The following is a 21,592-nucleotide window of genomic DNA, read 5'->3' as shown; positions in this document are numbered from 1 at the left end:
TGACTATTTTCTCAGTTTATAAACTGAGGTATGACTATTTTCTCAGTAGGGCAAGAAAGTGTATAAACAAATCTTTGGAAAAAAGTCTTATCAACTGTTATGTATAGAACAGTAAAATCTTGAACAGTATGTAGGTATTTAAAGTGTTCTACTTCAGTTATCCTGGAAACTCACTAAGCAGAGCTCTCATCCCTCCACCCAGGAGCTGTGCTCACGTGGCAACATGAAACATAATGCTAAAATCAAAGGAATTCTTCGGTCCATTTTTCTAGAGTTAAAAGCACTGGAAAATGCTTTTGGAGGTGTTTCTAGCAAAGCAGCCATCACTAATATCCTGCATGGTGGGCAGGATGGTAGCTGTGTACCAGCCCCTGCCCCCAGGAGGCTGGGGATGCCATCAGCCCCTGGCTGGCCTCTGCTGCGGCGGGGCCAGGGCCTGCCTTGCTGCAGCGCTGCTTGGAGCAGAGGCCACAGGGAGGGCCAGGCTAGATGGGCTGCTTTCATACCACAGGCCCCTTGGTCAATGGAGAAAAGGAGGAGACAGGCCTCATACAGGAGGTGACTTCTTCCCCCAAGAGATGAATGAGAGGTCTAAATGCCACCCTAGGGGGACTTCCCTGGTGGTTCAGTGGCTAAGACGCCATGCTTCCAATACAGGGAATGCAGGTTTGATCCCTGGTCAGAGAACTAAGATCCCACGTGCCCTGTGATGCCGCCAAAAACTTAAAAACAAAAAGTTAAAAAGAGAAAAAAAATGCCACATAGGGAAAAGGTTATTTTTCGGCCAAGGTATGCTATCAATTCCCTTTGCAAGAAAAAGCTGCATGGATGCTGTAGTAAGTTAGGATGGTGGCCACAGGCTAGGATTTGTGCACAGCCTTCCCGATCCCTACCCCTGGGAGGTCACCGATTTCAAGCATGAAAGACAAGGAGGAGAGAGCTAAACCTTCCCCCTGCCTCCCTGTTCTCCCTGGTGTTGCCCTTGGCTCACGTTCTCTGCAGGTAGCCTTCTGTCTCCGGAGGCTCTCTGCTAGTTAATGGCAGAATGGAGTGGAGATGCGAAGCTTGCCCCTCCTCCTCTCCCCACTCTGGGGAGCGAGGGCGAGACTGATTTAGGAGACAAGAGAGAGGCCGTGGCTGCCCGGGGCCGGTCTGACTCTGCTCTTATCCCGTCTCTGTGTGCATCCTCTTAGGACAGCGGACAGAGAACAGCAGGGGCACATATGTGCCCACCCATAGGGTTTCATCAAAGAGAATTTTCATCTAATTGGTGTCTCAGCATTAGCTCCAGGGCTGAAATGGCCCAAAGGACATCTCTCTTCTCCTAGGGTTTAATATTCTTTTCTTTAAGCAAACCCCACTTTTTTTTTTTTTTTAATAATCCTTGATGCAAGGCAGAAAGAAAACAGAGTTGCTTCATTCCCTTTAAATGAAAATCAAGCCTCAGAGAATGCTTTAAGTGTTTGATACTGTCCAGAAGAAATAAATGGCCCTAATGGAAGAATTGTGGGTGCGTGCGTGCTAAGTCGCTTCAGTCGTGTCTGACTCTGCGACCCTATGGACTGTAATCCTCCAGGCTCCTCTGTCCATGGGATTCTCCAGGCAAGAATGCTGGAGTGGGTTGCCATGCCCTCCTCCAGGGACTCTTCCCCACCCAGGGATCAAACTCATGTCTCATGTCTCCTGCATGGGTAGGCGGGTTTTTTGTTTTTTTTTTTTTTAACCTCTAGTGCCACCTATATGTCATTATATGTCACCTGAAAATTACAGAAACAGTGCAAGCCAAGAGATGATATGGTACTAAGTCTGACAGGAAGACAAGGATTCATTTTGGTAAAAATGCTAAGTATGTTCTCTGAACAATTCAAATACCAGTGCAGTAGATGCTAACAACAAAGTGTTTTATGAAGTGTATGAACTTGGAGCCATCCAGCCCACCTCCCACCCCCAGGTAACACCCCCTGTTACCAACTATGGAATAGAGGTGAAGATTTAAGACTCTTCACTCAGCATCATATCAAAGGAAATGAACTCTGGCTGAGCCAAGAAGCGACTAGAAGGTATATGTGGCTATGACTCAGAATAAACCATTCCAAAAATACACACAGAAAAAGGTCCCTGCAGAGGAAAATCATATACTTCCAGCTTGCATTCAGCTGCATCTATTGAGTGAAATCAGACAAAATACATTGTGTTAAGGTGAAAGGTAAAAACATTTGGTGTCATTGAAATCTATAACTAAACCATTATAAAAGAGGTCCATAGAATGGATGTGAGTTTCTGCTGACATGCAGAGACCATCCTCATCTCCCATTTTGGACTGAGGCCTGCCAGGGAATCACTTCTTTCAGACATTGCAAATAGGGTCTACCTGGTGCACAAGAGCCTCTCTTTTTTTCACATTAAAATGGTTTTTCCAATAAACTATGGCCTTAGCAATGCAGGTGCTGAAAGGAGAAGCAGAAGCCTGAGTTCTCACCTTAGTTTTGCCACTAAATCTTTGACAAGTCTCCATACCTGCCTAGCCTATGATCTCCTCTGTAAAAAAAAAAAAAAAAAAACCTGACGTTTACGCAACTTGTTAAAGCAAATGTCAATAGGAGACCAGGGATGACAGATTATGTTGTATCAATCTTTTTACCACCCTGTATGCAGGAGAAACAGACACAAAGCTCAACTATACCCAATTTTATTTTATAAAATAAAAAAAAAATTTTTTTTTAAAGAAATAGGACTTCCTTGGTGGCCCAGCAGTTAGGAATCCAGCTACCAATGCAGGAGACAACAGTTCGATCCCTGATCTGGGAAGATTCCACATGCTGCAGGACAGCCAAGCCCATGTACCCAAGCCACCACAGTGAAAAGCCCTCACCCTGCCATTAGAAAGTAGCCCCACTCACTCAAACTAGAGAAAGCATGCAGAATCTTCCTGGATACATTTCGTGGAGTGCTGCCTTTAGGTTGTCTAAGTCAGAGCAGTGCTTATTGGAATTAATCATTTGGTTTGATCCCTCATCCAGGAAGATGCCGCGTGCTGCAGGGCGACTGAGCTGGTGGGCCACAGCTACTGAGCCCACGTGCCCTAGAGCCCGTGCTCTGCAACAAGAGAAGCCACAGCAGTGAGAAGACCACGGACTGCTGCTGGAGAGTAGTCCCTGCCCACTGCCGCTACAGAAAGCCCGCACACAGCAACAAAGATCCAATACAGCAAAAGTAAGCAAATAATAATTTTTTTTTTATGGTAAGAAATAGACTCAAAGGATCAAGCTTCCTAGACATGTGATGCTACCCCCTTGAAACTGACGGGGAAGTGAACTGGATGGAGCAGAGCCCTGGAGAACAAAGACCTAAGTGTGACTGTGAGCTCTACTGTCGTTTGCCGTGCAAGCTGGACTTCATATTTGTGTCTTCACAAGTCTCAGTTTCCTCATCTGCAAAATGGGGGTAATAGTAACTGCTTGAAGAGATTTGAGTGAGGATGTGAACAAAATGAAATAATGTCCACAGCAGTGCTTGGCACCCAGACTACACTTGGAAAAATGTCCTTCCTTCCTGCAGGAGGGAAGTCCACCCCTTCCTGTTTTTATAACCAGAATGGGGAAACAGCGCCAATAAATTTCTAGACACACCTGGCTCTGGCTGCCAGGTTATGTTCCCCACACTTCCTGCCTCTTCCCTGATGATAAGTTTAAGCAGGTGGGTCCCCTGGGAAGAGTGAATGACAACAGGGTTCCCAAACAGCTGAGTGAGCGCACGTATAACAGGAAGACGTGTTTTATGGATTCACTGTGAAGGTCTGAGGACACCTCCCCTCCTGCGCCAAATCCCCACGTCTGACGGGGCAGCTGGCGAATCAGAGGAGCCTGCGGCGGTGGTCAGAACCAGGGCTCTGGCCCCCTTCTGTTCTGTGTGTCAGGCCCTGCATTTAATTTCATTTGGAAAATGTGTTCCAGGCCTTTAAAATAAATTTGCGTAACCTTGGCCCAGGCCCTTGAGGGGATTTTAAGAGTGTAGGCATTGGGAGTGGCAGAGGGACTTTCGTGGAGAAATTCTGTATCCCCCCCAGACATCCTGGGCTCTTCCCAGCCAGCTTTCCAGGAGGTTGACCCACCCTCATGGCAGCCGAGAGGCCCAGATGTTGCCTGGAACTGGCCTTGCCTCCAGGCCCATGACTCACCAGGATGACTGAGCCTCCCTGGCAGATAACACGGTTCATCAAAGGACTCCGTGAAGCCAAGAATAAGATCTCAAGGCTTGCACACTTTCAGGACTTTCCCTGGTAGCTCGCTAGAAATGTAAACCCCATTAGCACAGTGAGCCTCCGAGATGGAGCAGCTGGGACCAGCCAGTGTTGGGAGAGGGGGGACGCGGGGTAAGGGGTGAAGGGAAGATGGTCCGAAGCAGGTGGATCAAGGCCTTGGCAATGCATTAGCTGAGGTGCCCATTGGTGGCTCTTGGATGGTAATCCACACATTGGGATAGCACTGTTGGTTTTCTGGCCTTGTTAAGAGCTAGTTGTCTTTTCTACTGTGACAACGAAATAAGCAGCAAAAAAAAAAAAAAAGTCTGTAACTGGGCCCCCAGAGCCTTTAATTGAGAAGGCAGAGTAGCTAGTTTTGGAGGGTGAACCGTCAGGCAATAAGTTGGCATGGCTAAGTGTCAGGCAGACCTCCGTTCAAATCCCCACATTGCCCGTGACCTTGAGCAAGTTTCCCAGCAACTTCAGGCTCAATTTTTTTCATTCATAAAAGGAGAATAAGGTTGTTGTGAGAATGAACAGTGATGGTCTTTATCTATACTAAAGAAAGGTCTAGTGTCACATCTGGAGTAAGGTATCTATCTAATGAGGGATTACAAATATTTTTTTTGTAATTCATCTAGCTCTGACTTAAGTCTGGCACAGGGGTCTCCCACTGTGCAAGTTTGTTTGTTTCTGAGTGTGAGTTTCCTCACCTCATTTCAATATTTCACCATATTTCCATTTTGCCACCCAGCCTAGTCCTCTTAGGGCCTGCATCCTTTCCCTGAACCCTGACCTAGGCCTCTGGAGGTGGTGGTGGTTTAGTTGCTAAGTCATGTCCAACTCTTGAGATGCCATGGACTGTAGCCCACCAGGTTCCTCTATCCATAGGACTTTCCAGGCAAGAGTACTTAAGTGGATTGCCATTTCCTTCTCCAGGAGATCTTCCCAATCCAAGGAGAGAACGTGGGTCTCCTGCAGTGCAGGCAGATTCTTTACCGACTGAGCTACCAGGGAAGCCCAGCTTAATCCAGCCTGAGAATCACCCTAATCCAGCCGCTCACAAGAACTTTCACATTTCATCATACTGCTTCCTTGAGAGGGTGCTTCACCCACAAGGACAACACAGCCAAAGTCTGTCTTGGACACCTCCAACATCACAGACCGACTGTCTGAACTGGGGCCAGATAACAAGGGATCTGCTGCCCATCTGAGCTAAGCCTTTCCATCAGCTCCAGATGCTCATCACTTACCCAAGAGCAGTGCCTCTCCATCAGGCAGATCTAGACACCAGGCTGGTTCCCCTTCCTACAAGCCAGATGTATCTCCAAAGACTGTAGATATATGATGTGATGAACTCAAGGAGATGTGTGGTAATGCTTGGAACTGCTCACAGTAGAATTTCTAGCCACCCCGTTGTCACAGTGACCCCTGAGGCTTCTTTCTGCTCTAAACTTCTATGATGGATGATGCAGACAAACCATACTTACTTAATTCTCTCTTATGCCATCCAGCTTTGATGAACAAGCCTGGGGTCACTGAGCAAAATGCTCTAGGTGTGCCCAAAGCAAGGTGAAGTGATTCCAGAAGCAGTTGTGCAATGCATTGGGCTGCCACAGTCAAAAGACGTTCTCAGTGGCCACAGAAATATGCAGAGGACCTGGTCTCAGCCATCATTCATTCATACATCCATTCATTCATCAAGCCACCCAGCCAGCCAGCCACCAAATACGTATCAAATATTTGCCAGGCTGCTTGTGAAAGGGATACAAAGGCAAATAAAACAAGACGTCTGCCCCTGAGAGGCTCTCAGGTCATCTAGGATGCAGACAGTGACAATACAATGTAGAAACTCTGTGGCATGGAAAGCTGCAAGCTCTGTGGCAGCTCTGAAGATGGACTGCTCATTCAGATTAGGATGGGGGTGGACGGGTGAAGAGATCACAGAAGAGATGACTAAAGCTGGAGCTTCAGAGATGAGCAGGACCTGGCCAGGTAGAAGGCACATACTAATGACAATCTTTACAGAGGCTCACAGGTGTGTGAGGGAGTGAGGCACTCAAGGATCCAGGGGGAGGTAGATACGGTGATGAGGAAGGGCTTCGTGTTTAGTGAGGAGCTGCAGGAGATGAGTCTAGAGAGGCAGGCAGAGGTCAGACCAGGAAAGGCAGGCTGTGTGTGGAGCTGAGGAGGTTCAACTTTGTGCCCTGGGCTGTGAGGAGACATGGCTTAAGAACCTCTAAAAAGTGGCTCAGGTGGCAATGTGACAGGGCGTAGGAGTGAACAGTAATTGGTTTTTGTCTGGACTGCATCCAAGTTTCTTCTCTCAGAACCTAAAGCTTGCCTCTGGGGAAACTCCCATTGTGTGCAGTCATCTTGGTTGGAAAAATGTACCCTGATGCAGTGCAAAAATTAAGTAAGTGTTTATTGCTATCTAAGTTACCCCATTTTAGAGATGGGGTACAGTAGGGAATGTAGTCTGGTGATCTCTGTGTCTATCTTAATCTCTTTCTTATATTCCCAGTGCTTGGCACATAGTAGCTGCTCATTATTAATTGAGTGAATGAATATATAACAGCAAATGAGAGGCATACCATTTCTAAAAACATCTTGTGAATGCATTAACTTCAGTGGCCTCTGTTTTCTCATCCACAGATTAGCTCTTACCAAAGTGGATCCCCATTAGATGGGCAATGGGGCAGACCTTGGACCTGACAGAGGACCACTTCCCTGTGTCAGGGGTATGGTTTTGACACCTGTGTGCTCCATGCCAGGACAGTAACAACATCCCGAACTTAACAGTGAGTTGTATTAATCAGATGCTAGGATGTGGACACAGAATGAAGGTGAGCCAATCTACGCCAGTTATACCGGTTGCATTATCCCCAGTCTTAATCTTTGCAGGGCTGTGGAGAGGAGATGAGAGGGGAGGAGATGGGAGACAGGCAAGAAAATAGTGCCTGGATGTTAGGTGCTCAAAGCTATGTGACCGGCTTCCCACTCAGCTAGGGTAAGGGCTCAGTCAGTGACAGCTTACGTTACTTAATAGTGCTCATTGCAAACCTCCAAGTAGGCATTCTTACTCTCATGTTAAGGCTGAGAAAACAATAGATTTTCTTAAGGCCCCATGGCGTATAAAGAGAAAATTCTGTATCTGAACCTGGGTCTGTCTGACTCCAAAGTCCATGCCTTCGCCTCTCCACCCAGCTGGTTTTGAAAAGGCAGATAGCACTGGGCATGTAGTGTGTACCGCTGGGTTGACCCAGTGGGTGCATGAGTTGAAGAGAACCGCGTGTATCTGGGACAGCAAAAGCAGCCATACCCCCTCTGGTGTTGGCAAAATGATGAACTCCAGCGTGAGACAGCCAGGTTCCTTCCTCCAAAGGCCATTTTTCACTAAGGTCCATGCTTCTCGCAAGTCTCTTGTATGTGCAGCTCTCTCATCAAACGGAATCTCCTGAAATAATGAGCACGAAAAAATGGAGATAATTGACTACTGATACTCTGCTGGGGCGGGAACATGTTCTTGAAGGGAAGCACTCAATTTCTAGTTTATTTTGTTTCTTTAGCATGTGAAGATTGTTGTCAAGATTCAGGCATTCACAATAGCCAAGACAATCCCACTTCTGGGCATATATCCAGAAGAAAACTCTTAATTCTAAAAGATATACACACTCCTATGTTCATAGCAGCTCTATTCACAATACCCAAGACATGGAAGCAACCTAAGTGTCCATCGACAAATGAATTGATAAAGAAGTGGTACATATATACAATGGAATATTACTCAAGCATAAAAGAGAATGAAAAATGCCATTTGCAGCAACAGGGATGCAACTAGAGATTCTCATACTAAGTGAAGTATGTCAGGAAGAGAAAGACAAATGCTATATGATATCACATATATGAGCAATCTAAAATATGACACAGGCAATGGCACCCCACTCCAGTACTGTTGCCTGGAGAATCCCATGGACGGAGGAGCCTGGTAGGCTGCAGTCCATGGGGTCGCTAAGAGTCGGACACGACTGAGCGACTTCACTTTCACTTTTTCACTTTCATGCATTGGTGAAGGAAATGGCAACCCACTCCAGTGTTCTTGCCTGGAGAGTCCCAGGGACGGGGGAGCCTGGTGGGCTGCTGTCTATGGGGTCGCACAGAGTCGGACACGACTGAAGTGACTTAGTAGTAGTATGAAGCTGAAACAGACATAGAGAACAGACTTGTAGCTGCCAACAGGGAAGGAGGGTCCTGGGGGATGGACTAGGAGTGGAGCTAGTAGATGCAAACTATTACATATAGAACAAAACAGATAAACAACATTATGCATTAGCATAACACAGGGAACTATATTCAGTGACCTGGGATAAGCCACAGTGGAAAATGATATAAAAAAGAATATATATATGTGTGTGTGTGTGTGTAACTGAGTCACTTTGCAGTACAGCAAGAATTCACACAACATTGTAAATCAACTATGTGTGTGTGTGTGTGTGCATGTGTGTGTGTTAGTTGCTCAGTCATGTCTGACTTTTTGTGACCCCATGGACTGTAGTTTGCCAGGCTCCTCTGTCTATGGGATTTTCCAGGCAAGAACACTGGGGTGGGTTGCCATTCCCTTCTCCTGGGGATTTTCCCAACCCAGAGATTGAACCCAGGTCTCCTGGATTGCTGCCAGATTCTTTACCATCTGAGCCACCTGTACTTCAATAAAACATAAAAATTAAAAGATTCAGGCATAGTCTGACTGTGAGATCTTCAACAAGTCTAATCGAGTCAAAAAATCATGGTTCCCCTTTTCATTCAGTTAGCATGTTTATGGAGCAACTATGGCATTCAAGGCTTTGAGCAAGGGACTTATTGTAATTAGTTCTGCATGTTTTATAGAATCCTAGAACTTCAGGGTAAGATAACAGTTTCATTAAAAAAACTAAGTATATACTTCTATATGTGACTAAAAAACAGACTGGAAAATCTGAACTAAACTTTGGAGGTAAATCCCATCATAATGGAAATATGAGTACTTCTCATTTTCTTTGTAATCTTCTGCATTTTCCATAAGAGACATGCATTACTTTTATAATCTGAAAAAATACATAATAAATATTATTTTCAAAGAAAATCCCAGGGCTGAGAAGGACCACGAAGATGCATTTTCTGCTTTCTCTTGGAAACCATGATAGAAGGTCCGTGTCATGAGGGCTCTAGTTTCCATAAAAAGGACACTTCACTGGCTGTCTCCAAGAAGTCCAGCCTGGGAATCCCTTCCTGTAAACCGTATCTGGGAAGGTTACAACTCACAGCCAAACTTCTCCCTACATTACAAAGAGACTTTATAATTCCCTGCATTGCAGGTCCTCCAAAGAACATGACCGAATAATTGAAGGTGACTGATGGACCTAATCTGTGAATGCAGCCAGTGGGACATTCTCCAGGGCAGAAACCCTGTCAGCCTCATTAGGATGGGCCCTGGTGATCACCAGCTGCAATCAGAGCAGCTGGCTTCCTTTGGTCTCAAGAATGCTGCTCAGAGTTGCCCTGCAGGTTCCTGCACTGCCAGTCTGTCTGCGGACAAGGCAGACTGATGTGATGGGTTTTGGCTGTCTGCCTAGAGAAGGGTGGTACTCTTGGAGAGTTGCAACAAACATCCACAAATCTCTAGTCGAATACCAGGAGGCACCAAAGATTGTACTGCACTTAATTGGGCCCTGGCTCATTAGGGGTTTGTGTTCAATCCAAGCACCTGAAAATTTTAGAGGGGAATTCTAGACCAGAATGGGTATAGCATAATACCATAGGGACAACACTGGATTTGTCAACAGATTCAGATTTTAATGCTAACGCTGGCACTAACTGGGTGACTTTGGGCAAACCCATTTATACTCTTGAGGTTTAATTTCCTCAACTTCAAATGAAGGAATTAGGACTAGATGATGTCAAAGGTTTGTGAAGTCTATAATACTATGCTTTTACATACAAAGGTCACCTATCCAATTACGTTAGTAGGCTGAGAAAGCTGTGTTATTTGTCCACTAGCAAATTTGAAACTTTAGCCTCAGCATGTGAGAGGTGGCTGATGAGACTAGAGATAGTCTGCCTTTGGAACAAGATGGGTGCTCTGTGCAAACCTAAAAACATATTTGGAACAGAAATTCAGTTCTGGGCCATGATCATACCAGTTTCTTGTTCAATCACTAAGTTATGTCCAATTCTTTGCAATCCCATGGACTGCAGCATGCAGGCTCCCCTGTCCTTCACTATCTCCCGGAGTTTGCTCAAACTCATGTCCACTGAGTTGGTGATGCCATCCAACCATCTCATCTTCTGTCACCCCCTTCTCCTTTTGCCTTCAATCTGTCCCAGCATCAGGGTCTCTTCCAATCAGTTGGCTCTTCACATCAGGTGGCTAAGTATTGGCTCTTAAGCTTCAGACTCAGTCCTTCCAATGAATATTCAGGACTGATTTCCTTTAGGATTGACTGGTTTGATCTCCTTGTAGTCCAAGGGACTCTCAAGAGTCTTCTCCAGCACTTGTTTGAAAGCATCAGTTCTTTGGCACTTGGCCTTCTTTATGGTCCAGCTCTCACATCCATACATGACCACTAGAAAAACCATAGCTTTGAAGATGGACCTTTGTCAGCCAACTGATGTTTCTGCTTTAATACACTATGTGGTTTTGTTGTAGTTTTCTTTCCAAGGAGAAAGTACTTTTTAATTTCATTAAAACTGCAAGTTTTACAGGTATCATCATTTAATCAAATAAACTAAATACTCAAAGTCTTATATCTTTACCAATTGTAAAATAACATTAATAATAATATTACATCCTTTAAAAGCAACATGTATTTATCATATACTGTTCATTCAAAATCATTTTATTAATCTTGAGAAGTGAGTTGGAGATTATAATAACTTTGTTTGATAAAAATGGAACTTGACTGAATCATTGGAGAAGGGTTTTCAAAGTAGATTTTTCATCTCTCTTGGTCCAGTGGCCTAGACACCCACTTCCCTTCTCCAGGGGATCTTCCTAACCCAGGGATTGAACCTAGATCTCCCACATTGCAGACAGATTCTTTACCATCTGAGCCACCAAGGAGCGGGGGAGAAGAAACCCACTGGACTCCAGAAAAGAGAATTGTAAGGTGCTATCTTCTGGATGAGGGAGGTTAGGCTCTCACACTCATACATTTTATTTTATTAATCTGAACTGCATAGGTTCATGTTGAGTGTTTTATTAACTTCAACTTGAAAGCCCTGCTGGTTTCTCTGATGCTTGAATTTCACACCTCAACTTGGGAAAGTCAAGCGCAAAATGTGAAACGAAATTGCATCAAACACAAGTATTTCAAGGAAGACTGATCAGTCGCATCTGTTCCTGAAATTCTAACACCATCACATCAGTCACAGGAAGCCCCAGAGTTGCTCACAAAACTCTGGAGGCTAGTGGATATTTTCCTAGCTTCTGGCCATATAAGACAACTTATTCAGAGTTTTCTATGAAATGTTTAATCTGTAGCCAAGTCAAAATTCTATCAAGGACCAAGTCCATGTAAAAGAAACTAAAAGGCAAAAAAAAAAAAAAAAAAATTAATGCAAGCATAGGAATAAGAAGTGAAGAAAGTTTTCTGTAAAACAGCACATGGCAGCTCAAACAATAATACATACGATAGGGCGGAGTAGAGGGCATGAGTGGGAAAGTACCGGGAACTTACACTCGTAATTCTGACTTCGAGAAGCTCTTTTTTTCCCAAGAGATATCTGTACTCCCACATTCACTGATGCATTATTCACAATAGCCAAGATATGGAAACAACCTACGTGTCTTGTCAGTGGACGAATAGATGTGGAAGATAGATACAATGAAATATTATTCAGCTGAGGCTTCCCTGGTGGCTCAGCGGTAAAGAATCCGCCCGCATTGCAGGAGACCCAGGTTCAATTCCTGGGTCAGGAAGATCCCCTGGAGGAGGGCATGACAACCCACTCCAGTATTCTTGCCTGGAGAATCCCCATGGACAGAGGAGCCAGACGGGTGAAAGTCCATAGGGTTGCACAAAGTCGGACATGACTGAAGAGACTTAGCACACACATACACACATACACATTATTCAGCCATAAGAAGGGAATATTGCCATTTGCAACAACATGGATGGACCTGGAGGGCATTGTGCTAGGTGAAATAAGCCAGACTGAGAAAGACAAATAGTGCATGGTATCATGTACATGTAAAATCTAAAGGAAAAAAAAGAGCTCATAGAAACAGAGAGTAGAAAAAACAGTTGCCAAGGGCAAGGTGGCAGGGGAAATAGGAAAAGGTTGGTATAAAGGGTAGAACTTTCAATTATAAGATGAACAAGTTCTGAGGATCTAATTGTATAACACCGTGACTATAACTGATAACACTATTGTATAATTGAAATTTTTTAAAAGAGTTGAATTTAATGTTCTCACTGAGAGAAAAAATAAGATAAATATATGTGAGATGATGGATGTGTTTACTAGATGGGAGAATCATTTCACAATGTGTGTGTATATCTATATATCGGAGAAGGCAATGGCACCCCACTCTAGTACTCTTGCCTGGAAAATCCCATGGATGGAGGAGCCTGGTAGGCTGCAGTCCATAGGGTCGCGAAGAGTCGGACACGACTGAGCGACTTCCCTTTCACTTTTCACTTTCACGCATTGGAGAAGGATATGGCAACCCACTCCAGTGTTCTTGCCTGGAGAATCCCAAGGACAGGGGAGCCTGGTGGGCTTCCGACTATGGGGTCGCACAGTCGGACACGACTGAAGCGACTTAGCAGCAGCAGCAGTATATATATATATGTGTGTATATATATATATATATATATATCTCAAATCATCATGATGTACACTTTAAATGTCTTCCAATATTGTCAATTCTACCTCAATAAATCTGAAAAAATTAAAATAATAAATAGCAAAAAATGGGGAGAGAGAAAGAAGAACTGAGCAGAGTTGGACGCTGGGATCTATGGAATACTGGAGTACTTTGAGCATAATATTGATATTAATGAATATTGGATGATTCAGTTCAGTTCAGTCACTCAGTCTTGTCCAAGTCTTACTACCCCATGGACTACCGCACAACAGGCTTGCCTGTCCATAAGCAGCTCCTGGAGTTTACTCAAAGTCATGACCATTAAGTCAGTGATGCCATCCAACCATCTAATCCTCTGCCGTCCCCTTCTCCTCCTGCCTTCAATATTTCCCAGCATCAGGGTCTTTTCAAATGAGTCAGTTCTTCACATCAGGTGGCCAAAGTATTGGAGTTTCAACTTCAACATCAGTTCTTCCAATGAATATTCAAGACTGATTTCCTTTAGGATTGACTGATTTGATCTCCTTGCAGTCCAAGGGACTCTCAAGAGTCTTCCAACACCACAGTTCAAAAGCATTGAATGAATGAATAAATGATAATGGCCAGTGTGGGTAAGGACCCTAGTCAGATACTATATCCTATTAAGCTCCCAAAGGCAACCTATCTACCCTAAGAGAGGGTGTGAAGCCAAATGGATCTTTGGACTTGAGTTTAGGGCTCAGGTTCTCCAACCACCAGAATTCTTTTTGGAGCTGCCTCTAGAGCAAGCCACCGCCCCAGCTGCCTGAGGGATCTTAATTCCCAAGCAGGGATCGAACCTGGGTTCTGGCAATGAAAGCACCCAGTCTTAATCACTGGACAACCAGGGAATTCCCTGGTCATCCTTGATTAGTTGATTGTATCTCCCATCCAGTCACCAAACTTTGTCCAGTCTAACATCTAAATATCTCAAGAATGCAATTGCTACCCTCTGCTTTCATTGCCTCAGCCTTAGTTCAGCCACCATCCCCTCTTACTGAGACACTGTGGCGACTTCAGTGGATCCCTGGTCTTTCTTTCCTCCAACCCTTTCTCCACACTTTGCTGTAATATTTTTAGAACACAGATTTGATCATGTGCCTCCTTGATCAAAATACTCTAATGATTCATTATTCCCAGGAGAAAGTCTGGACCACTTAACATGGCATATAAGGGCCAACTATTGCAAAGTATTTGCAATCCTTGAATTAGCTCCCTTCTTGGATTTTTTGGATATGCAGCCATTGGTGGAGCTGAAGCAAGAGTGCTCTTCCTTCCTCACCTCGCAATTTGTCCTTCACATTTCATCTGGGATTTGATTCCTTGTCTCCCAGACTGCCCTGTGCTTGCTTCATTACAGTGTGTATCACACTGCACTGTAATTATCTGTTAATATGTATGTAGAGTTTAGTTCAAGTTTATGTACATAAGGGCAGAGATTCTATTTGTGTCCGTAGCATTGATACAGGGGTTTCACAAGCACTGACTATTTGTTGAATGAATGAATATATGACTGAATGGTGGTGTTTGGCACAAGCATGCCTCATTTTAACATGTCCCTTTAGCAAGGATTGTCTTTGCAACCTCATCCACCTCCTCTGCTTCTCTGCTAATTTCTCCACCTAAAAATCACACCCTATCTGCCTCTGCTTCCTGGCTTTGTTCTTACCTTCTCATCTGGTCTAACTGGCTGAGATTCTCCCACTTATGCTCCCACTTCAGTGTGCATACCTGCTCCTCCACCCGGCATGCCTCTGCCCATTGTACACCCACCTGCTTCCCTTCCCAAGACTGGATGAAACTACACTTCTGATCATCCACAGGAGACTCCTGCCCACTGAATGCAGCCAAGTCACACCTAGACCTCTAACCAATACCTCCAGGGTCTTTTCTAGTGGTGGGGGGTTTAATCTAGAAATACAAATTCATAAAAACCCTGTCCCTACTTTGATTCTGCCTTAGCTAGCATAAAAGAGCTCCATTTTGTAGAGAAGGGATGAAATAATTAGAAGTGCCATGTTTGGAGATTTGTATGGCATATTCCATCATTCAGGCATTCAAGCAGCCATGGGTTCTAAAGAATTTGAACACCCTCCACTTGCTGATAACTTACACTATAAATCAAGGTATATGTGTGTGTGTGTGTGTGTGTGTGTGTGTGTGTGTGTGTCTAGCTAGAGATATCAGTATATAAAATAAACTTGTTCATTCATTTGATAAATATTTACTTGATGTCTCCTATATACTAGTCACTGTGCTAAGTGCTTGGGATAGAAAAGGATAAATCTTGCCTTTCCTTCAGGAAGTTTTCAACCTTGAGGGGGAGACAAACATCTGGGCATATTACTAAGTGCAAGCTTTGAGTCATGTACAGATAAATCAAGGATCTGCAAATAATAGAATCAGGAAGTTAGACAGCAGCTGAGGACCTTTAATCTAACCCTTATGTTATGCATGACTCTCCAGTTTATGTCTTTGCAACCTGCCCTTCAATACCCAGTAAGGAGTTAATTTTCTCCCAGACAGACCATTGTATTTGTGAACTCTTCTGTCAAGAAATCCATTTTAAAATTTTCAACAAAATATTGATAGTCACCAAAAGTCCTCAGTGCTGCTGAGCCATTCTGGGACCTCCTGCCCCTCATCCTCTTCTTCAGAGGTTTCTTGAAGATGAGATACTCTTCCTGGAATATTAAGATTTTACCCCAGTCCTAATGCCCTCCAAGCTTTGCAGATCTGGACCTTATTCTTCAGTGAGTAGGAATCAGAAGGAATGTTCCATCTTGGTTTTGAATAGGGAGTATAAATCTGTCTGATTACATCCAGAAAACAAACCAAACAACTAAATTGAAGCACAAGAGGGAAGAGGTCATGTGATGGGATCTTCCTTCTCAACTAGGAATTTCTAGCTAAGATCTCCATTACCTAGGAGAGCTAGGTGTCTTTGTCAAGATGGGATGCTATAACCAAGTACCACAAACTGGATGGCTTATAAACAACAGAAATGTATTGCTTACAGTTCTTGAGACTAGAAGTCTGGGATTAGGTTATTAGCATGGTCAGGTTCTGGAGGAACTCTCTTCCATTATAGAATACTGATTCTCATTGCATTCTCACATGGCAGAAGGAGAGCTAGAGAGTTCTCTGGGGAGGGGGATCCTCTCCTAAGGGCACTAATTCCATTCACGAAGCCTCCACCCTTATGACCTAATTCCTTTCCAAAGGCCCCACCTCCTAAGACCACCACAGTGGGTGTCAGGACTTCAACATATGGATTTTGAGGGAACACAAACCCTCAGCCCATTGCACAATGTCTAGCCTGGTATTAGCTATCAGAAAGCTCAATCATAGGCACCCTTGTGGACCACAGTAAAATAGAGGGCACTCTCCTCTTGGGCTGCCCCAAGGGTTTGACTCTAATGAGTTTCAATTTCTAAACTTTGACAGATATTTTCCTTATGGTGTTGTTCAGTTGCTAAGTTGTGTCTGACTCCTTGTGACCCCATGGACTGCAGCACACCAGGCTTCACTGTCCTTCACTATCTCCTGGAGGTTGTTCAAACTTATGTCCATTGAGTTGGTGATGCCATCCAACCATCTCATCCTCTGTTGCCCCCTTCTCCTCCTGTCCTCAATCTTTCCCAGCATCAGAATCTTTTCCAGTGGGTCAGCTCTTTGCATCAGGTGGTCAAAGTACTGGAGCTCCAGTGTCAGTCCTTCCAATGAATATTCAGGATTGATTTCCTTTAGGTTTGATTTTAACTTCAAATAAACCAAACACATCAGAGTATACATCTGGGCTCTTAATATTCCAGTGATTAAATTCAGTAGCACATATAAGACTTTTGCTTGGTTGGAAGAGAAGAGAGGGTAGAACACTCTAAATATCCCCATGTGAATAAAAGGACATGGAATCTAGAGGCATGAAGTCTTCCTCTGAAATGGGCTGATGTTTAGAGAGTTGACATGATTCTTCTGGGCTTCATTTGTTTTTCCACATAGTCTTACCAACTGTGTAGAATTGGAAACCATTCTTTCAAATTGGCTTAACCAACTGGGCAGAGTATTTGTGAAGTTCCTATGGAATTTACTGATGTTAATATGTTAAGTACTCCACTGAATAATTCATGCTACTACTCTCTAAGGAGCTGTGGCAACAAGCATATTTTTAGGAAACTTAATAAAGTTATAAGATGATGAAGTCCTTTAGAAAATACTCAGTGACTCAGGCTTTTCATCTCTAAAGTCAGTCCACTGAAACCAAACTCAGAAATTCCCTCCACCATGAAACTTTCCCAGGGAGAGTTATATCCTTCTCCCTTTCCGCCTCTCCTAACTTTTAAAATTCCATTAAGACTACACTTTCCCATTGGATAATACTCTCTTTTCAAGATGATTCCTGTTCTTGTTAGAAGGTAATCTTCTTAGGACAAAGTCGTATCTTATCCACATTTCCATGCCCACTGTTAGCACGATAGCTGGCCAGATTTAGGGCCAGGAAATTTTGCTGAATGAATGAAACTGACACACCTACAGCTGAGAAACTCATATGAGTCTGTATCTGCAAACACTTCCCATAACTCACATTAAATCAGTCATCATAACACATGATTTGCCACCATATTCTGCCATCCAAGACGCATAATGCCTAGTATACTCTGATGAGGAAAGAAAAAGAAGAATAAATATTTCCAGAAAACTGGGTTCTTGCCTGGCTGGGGATTGTTACTCAACTAAGTAGCCCCAGAAGAATCATTTCATCTTGTTGGAGCTGTTTTTCCAGTGTGTGAAATAGGGCTCATAAAGCCCATTATTATTTTTTTAATCAAAATTTCATGAGAATTGTATGTCAACTGGGGAATTATCAAAACAAATGCACAGCACTGTTATCATTGAGCAAATTTGCTTATACATGTCACTTGCTATGAGGCATTGAATTCCAATTTGGAGTTCCTAACTTGGGAGGTGAAACAGCATGTGGAAGGCAGTGTTGAATGTAATGGGTAAGAGCAAGGACTTTGGGACAGATGTGGATTTAAATCCCAGGGCCCCCATTTCCCAGTGATAGGTAAGCAAGGACTGTAATGTCATTAAACCTAATTTTTCCCATTTGTCATAGGGGATCATAGCATAGGCTTTGTGGGATTGTTGTCAGGGTTAAATGAAAACTATCTGTAATGTAACCAGTATAGATCCTGGCCAGTAATAAAATTCAATAAATAACAGTAGTTGTTTTTATTAAGATCATTATTAATTTTTGAAGTTGATACATTTCCAGAAGTGACTTAGTTCCATCCACAAACTTCATGCCATGGGGAACAAAGCTAAAGGGTGACAAAGCATTAAGAAACAGACATTTGTCCCCAAAGGAAAGGACATTTGTAAAAAGTGGGCAAAGATACAAAGGCAAGCTATTTGCTGTGTGCCAGTCCTGGAAAGGAAGGAGGGAATCAAGGCAAGAAAGAATAACAGAGACCAAGAGGCAGAGTGAAGTTCTGTAAGGATTCTCTGAGGCACAGCATAGACAGGGCTGCCTGTCCGGGGGATGTTGGGAAACCACAGGAGAGGATTAAGTGTTTCTATTTGAGAAAAGCAATTGGGCCACAGTCTATGAGGCAAAGAGAAAGAACCAGAGCAGGATGAACTGCCGCAGCTCTACTTATGAACCAAGAATAAGATACAGACGTGGGCCCCGCAGCAAAGACCTGTCATTTATACACAGATCTTTACAGCCAAATCCGTGCAGGGGAGAACAGCAGAGTTACCGTCTAACCTAGCTGTCCCTGTGTCCATAACGTGAGCCATATGTGCCATTTTAAATTTTTTAATAGCCACATTTTTGGAAAAAGTAATACAGATGAAATTAATTTTAATAATATATTTTCTTTAACCCACTATATCCAAAATAGTATTTGGTTGGCCAAAAAGTTGGTCTGGATTTTTCCATAACATCTTAGGGAAAAAGAACTTTTTGGCCCACACAATATTTCAATATGCATTAATAAAAAAATTACTAATGAATATGTCAGGTTTCTTTTTTTTATACCAAAGCTTCAAAATCCAGTCAATTATAGCACATGCCGACTTGTACCAGCCACACCTCAAGTGCTTAGTAGCCATGTGTGGCCCAGAGCTAATCGCAGGGGAAAATGAATTCCATTCTCTTGACCTCCTAGGCTGCTGTTTAAGACCTTTTAAAAGCCCAGAGTCATAGAGCAAGAAAAGACCTTTGGAGAAGTACTATGGGCAAGGGCTATCTATTTATTCCTAACAGTTTTTCTTTAACATCTCTGCTTCAATTTAAATAGTTCACACCCCACTGAAAACCTCCAATCGGACACTCACTGGTGACTAAGTGCTTGGTGCATGTGCTAAGTCACTTTAGTCATGTCCTGCTCTTTGCTACCCCATTGGCTGTAGTCTGCCAGTCTTGCTGCCCATGGGATTCTCCAGGCAAGAATGCTGGAATGGGTTGCCATGTCCTTCTCCGGGGGATCTTCCTGACCTAGGCGTCAAACCCGCGTCTCCTATATCTCCTGCTTTGCAAGCGGATTCTTTTACCACAGAGCCACTGGGGAAGCTCAAGTGCTTGGTCTGGGCAGGTTAATCATGGTGAATGTTCTGTCCACTCTCCCATTCTAAGGAAAACAGCCTTACCCACACTTTTCCCCTGCAATCCCAAGGCAGCTTTATGTACCCACCTCTTCTCGCTATACCCTCTCTGGCTCAGGTGACCAGGGATGAATAGGCATATGACTCCATGAACTGTTGGATTTATCTCTATAGTCACCTGGTGTGGAAAAGCTTGTCCAACCAGAGACTGACCACTGAGGACTAGTTGGGCCAATCAGCTCCTCTGTCAGGAATATGGAGGCAGAATCAGGCTTAGGGAGAAGCATCAGAGGAAGACACACACACAAGAAGCAGAAAGAGCTTCAGTAAAATTGTGTTTCCAGTTAGTTCTTCAGTTTCTTCAGGTTCCTCTCAGATCTACTTTCCACCTCAGGATTCCCAAGGCATTTCATTTTAACAAAGCAATTCTCCAGATGAAAGAATTTTGAAGGCCTCCTATGGGAGGGTCTCCAAGTAACCCCGGTTCTTGGAACTCTGTTGGAACCTTCTAGTATCAGCCACATTCTGGGCTCCTAAAGCATAGCTGTTTTGCTGTTTCTAGTTTACTGTGAAATTCCTGTATCTTTTATGGTTATGATTAGTTTATAAGATTCCCTTATGTGTGACACAGTGGTAAAAAATCCACCTATCAATGCAAGAGATGCAGATTCTATCCCTGAGTCGATAAGAATAGGAAATGGCAATCCGCTCCAGGATTCTTGTCTGGGAAACCTCATGGACAAAGAGTTAGACATGACTGAGCATGCATGCGTACATATGTATGGAAGAACCCTAAATGAGTCTATACCTTTCAACAATAAGGCCTACCAAAGAGATGGATGCTTCTATACACATTCAAGCAAAGCTGTTTTCCATCACTCCCCTCCAGTCTTGTTTGCACTCTGTCTCATGCCTACATTTAGCCTGACAGAGAAATGATAGATTACTTTGGGTTGCATTCTCAAATAATTATGCTCTGAAAAGACCTCATTTCAGTGACCTTCCAGGGACCCTTTTAAGCCACACATCATCAACAGTAGTGATTCTCAACTACGACTGCACACCACAAACACCTGAGATACTTCTAAAATCTATCAATGTCCACAGCCCTTCCCAGACCCATGAAACAAGAACCTCTGGGAGCAGGTCCCTTGACATCTGGATCTCTTAAAAGGTCTCCAAATAATTCTAATGTGCAGCCACAATTGAGAAATACTGATATACAGGATATGCCCTTGTATAGGTTTGGGTTTATGGTAAATTAAATCAGGTATTGTCTTAATTATAAAAGAAATACATATTTGTTTTTGGCACCCCACTCCAGTACTCTTGCCTGGAAAATCCCATGGACTGAGGAGCCTGGTAGGCTGCAGTCCATGGGGTCGCTGAGAGTCGGACACGACTGAGCGACTTCACTTTCACTTTTCACTTTCATGCACTGGAGAAGGAAATAGCAACCCACTCCAGTGTTCTTGCCTGGAGAATCCCAGGGACGGGGGAGCCTGGTGGGCTGCCAGATGTCTATGGGGTTGCACAGAGTCAGACATGACTGAAGCGACTTAGCAGCAGCAGCAAAGAATACATAAAAAGTGGAGAACGGTCCAAAGTGGAAAAGTCTCTTTCATCAATAGAATCCCCAACAATCTCACTCCCTGGAAATAACTATTTTAGCTTCATATGTGCCCTTCCAAAAATTGTCTATGCCAATGCAAATATATGGGGTTTCCCAGGTTGCTCAGTGGGTAAAGAATCTGCCTGCAGTGCAGAAGACACAGGAGATGCAGGTTCAACCCCTGGGTCCGGAAGATCCCTTGGAGAAGGAAATGGCAACCTGTTCCAGTATTCTTCTCTGGGAAATTCCACGGACAAAGGAC

The 21,592-nt window shown here is 43.8% G+C and overlaps 1 protein-coding gene across 1 annotated transcript in view; it reads right to left on the bottom strand.

Annotated features, from left to right (window-relative positions):
• Positions 1-21,592, bottom strand: part of AMOTL1 (angiomotin like 1) — a 199,079-nt gene that overhangs the window by 159,899 nt on the left and 17,588 nt on the right. The window contains exon 2 of the mRNA XM_045163007.1: positions 7,563-7,697. Within this exon, the coding sequence (XP_045018942.1) occupies positions 7,563-7,647 (85 nt within the window). The 5' untranslated portion in view covers positions 7,648-7,697. The remainder of the gene's footprint in view (positions 1-7,562; positions 7,698-21,592) is intronic.

Source organism: Bubalus bubalis, chromosome 16 (genome assembly GCF_019923935.1).
Source record: "Bubalus bubalis isolate 160015118507 breed Murrah chromosome 16, NDDB_SH_1, whole genome shotgun sequence".
Classification (NCBI taxonomy): domain Eukaryota; kingdom Metazoa; phylum Chordata; class Mammalia; order Artiodactyla; family Bovidae; genus Bubalus; species Bubalus bubalis.
Note: the sequence above shows the minus strand (reverse complement) of the source record. Positions and strands in the feature narration are given on the sequence as shown.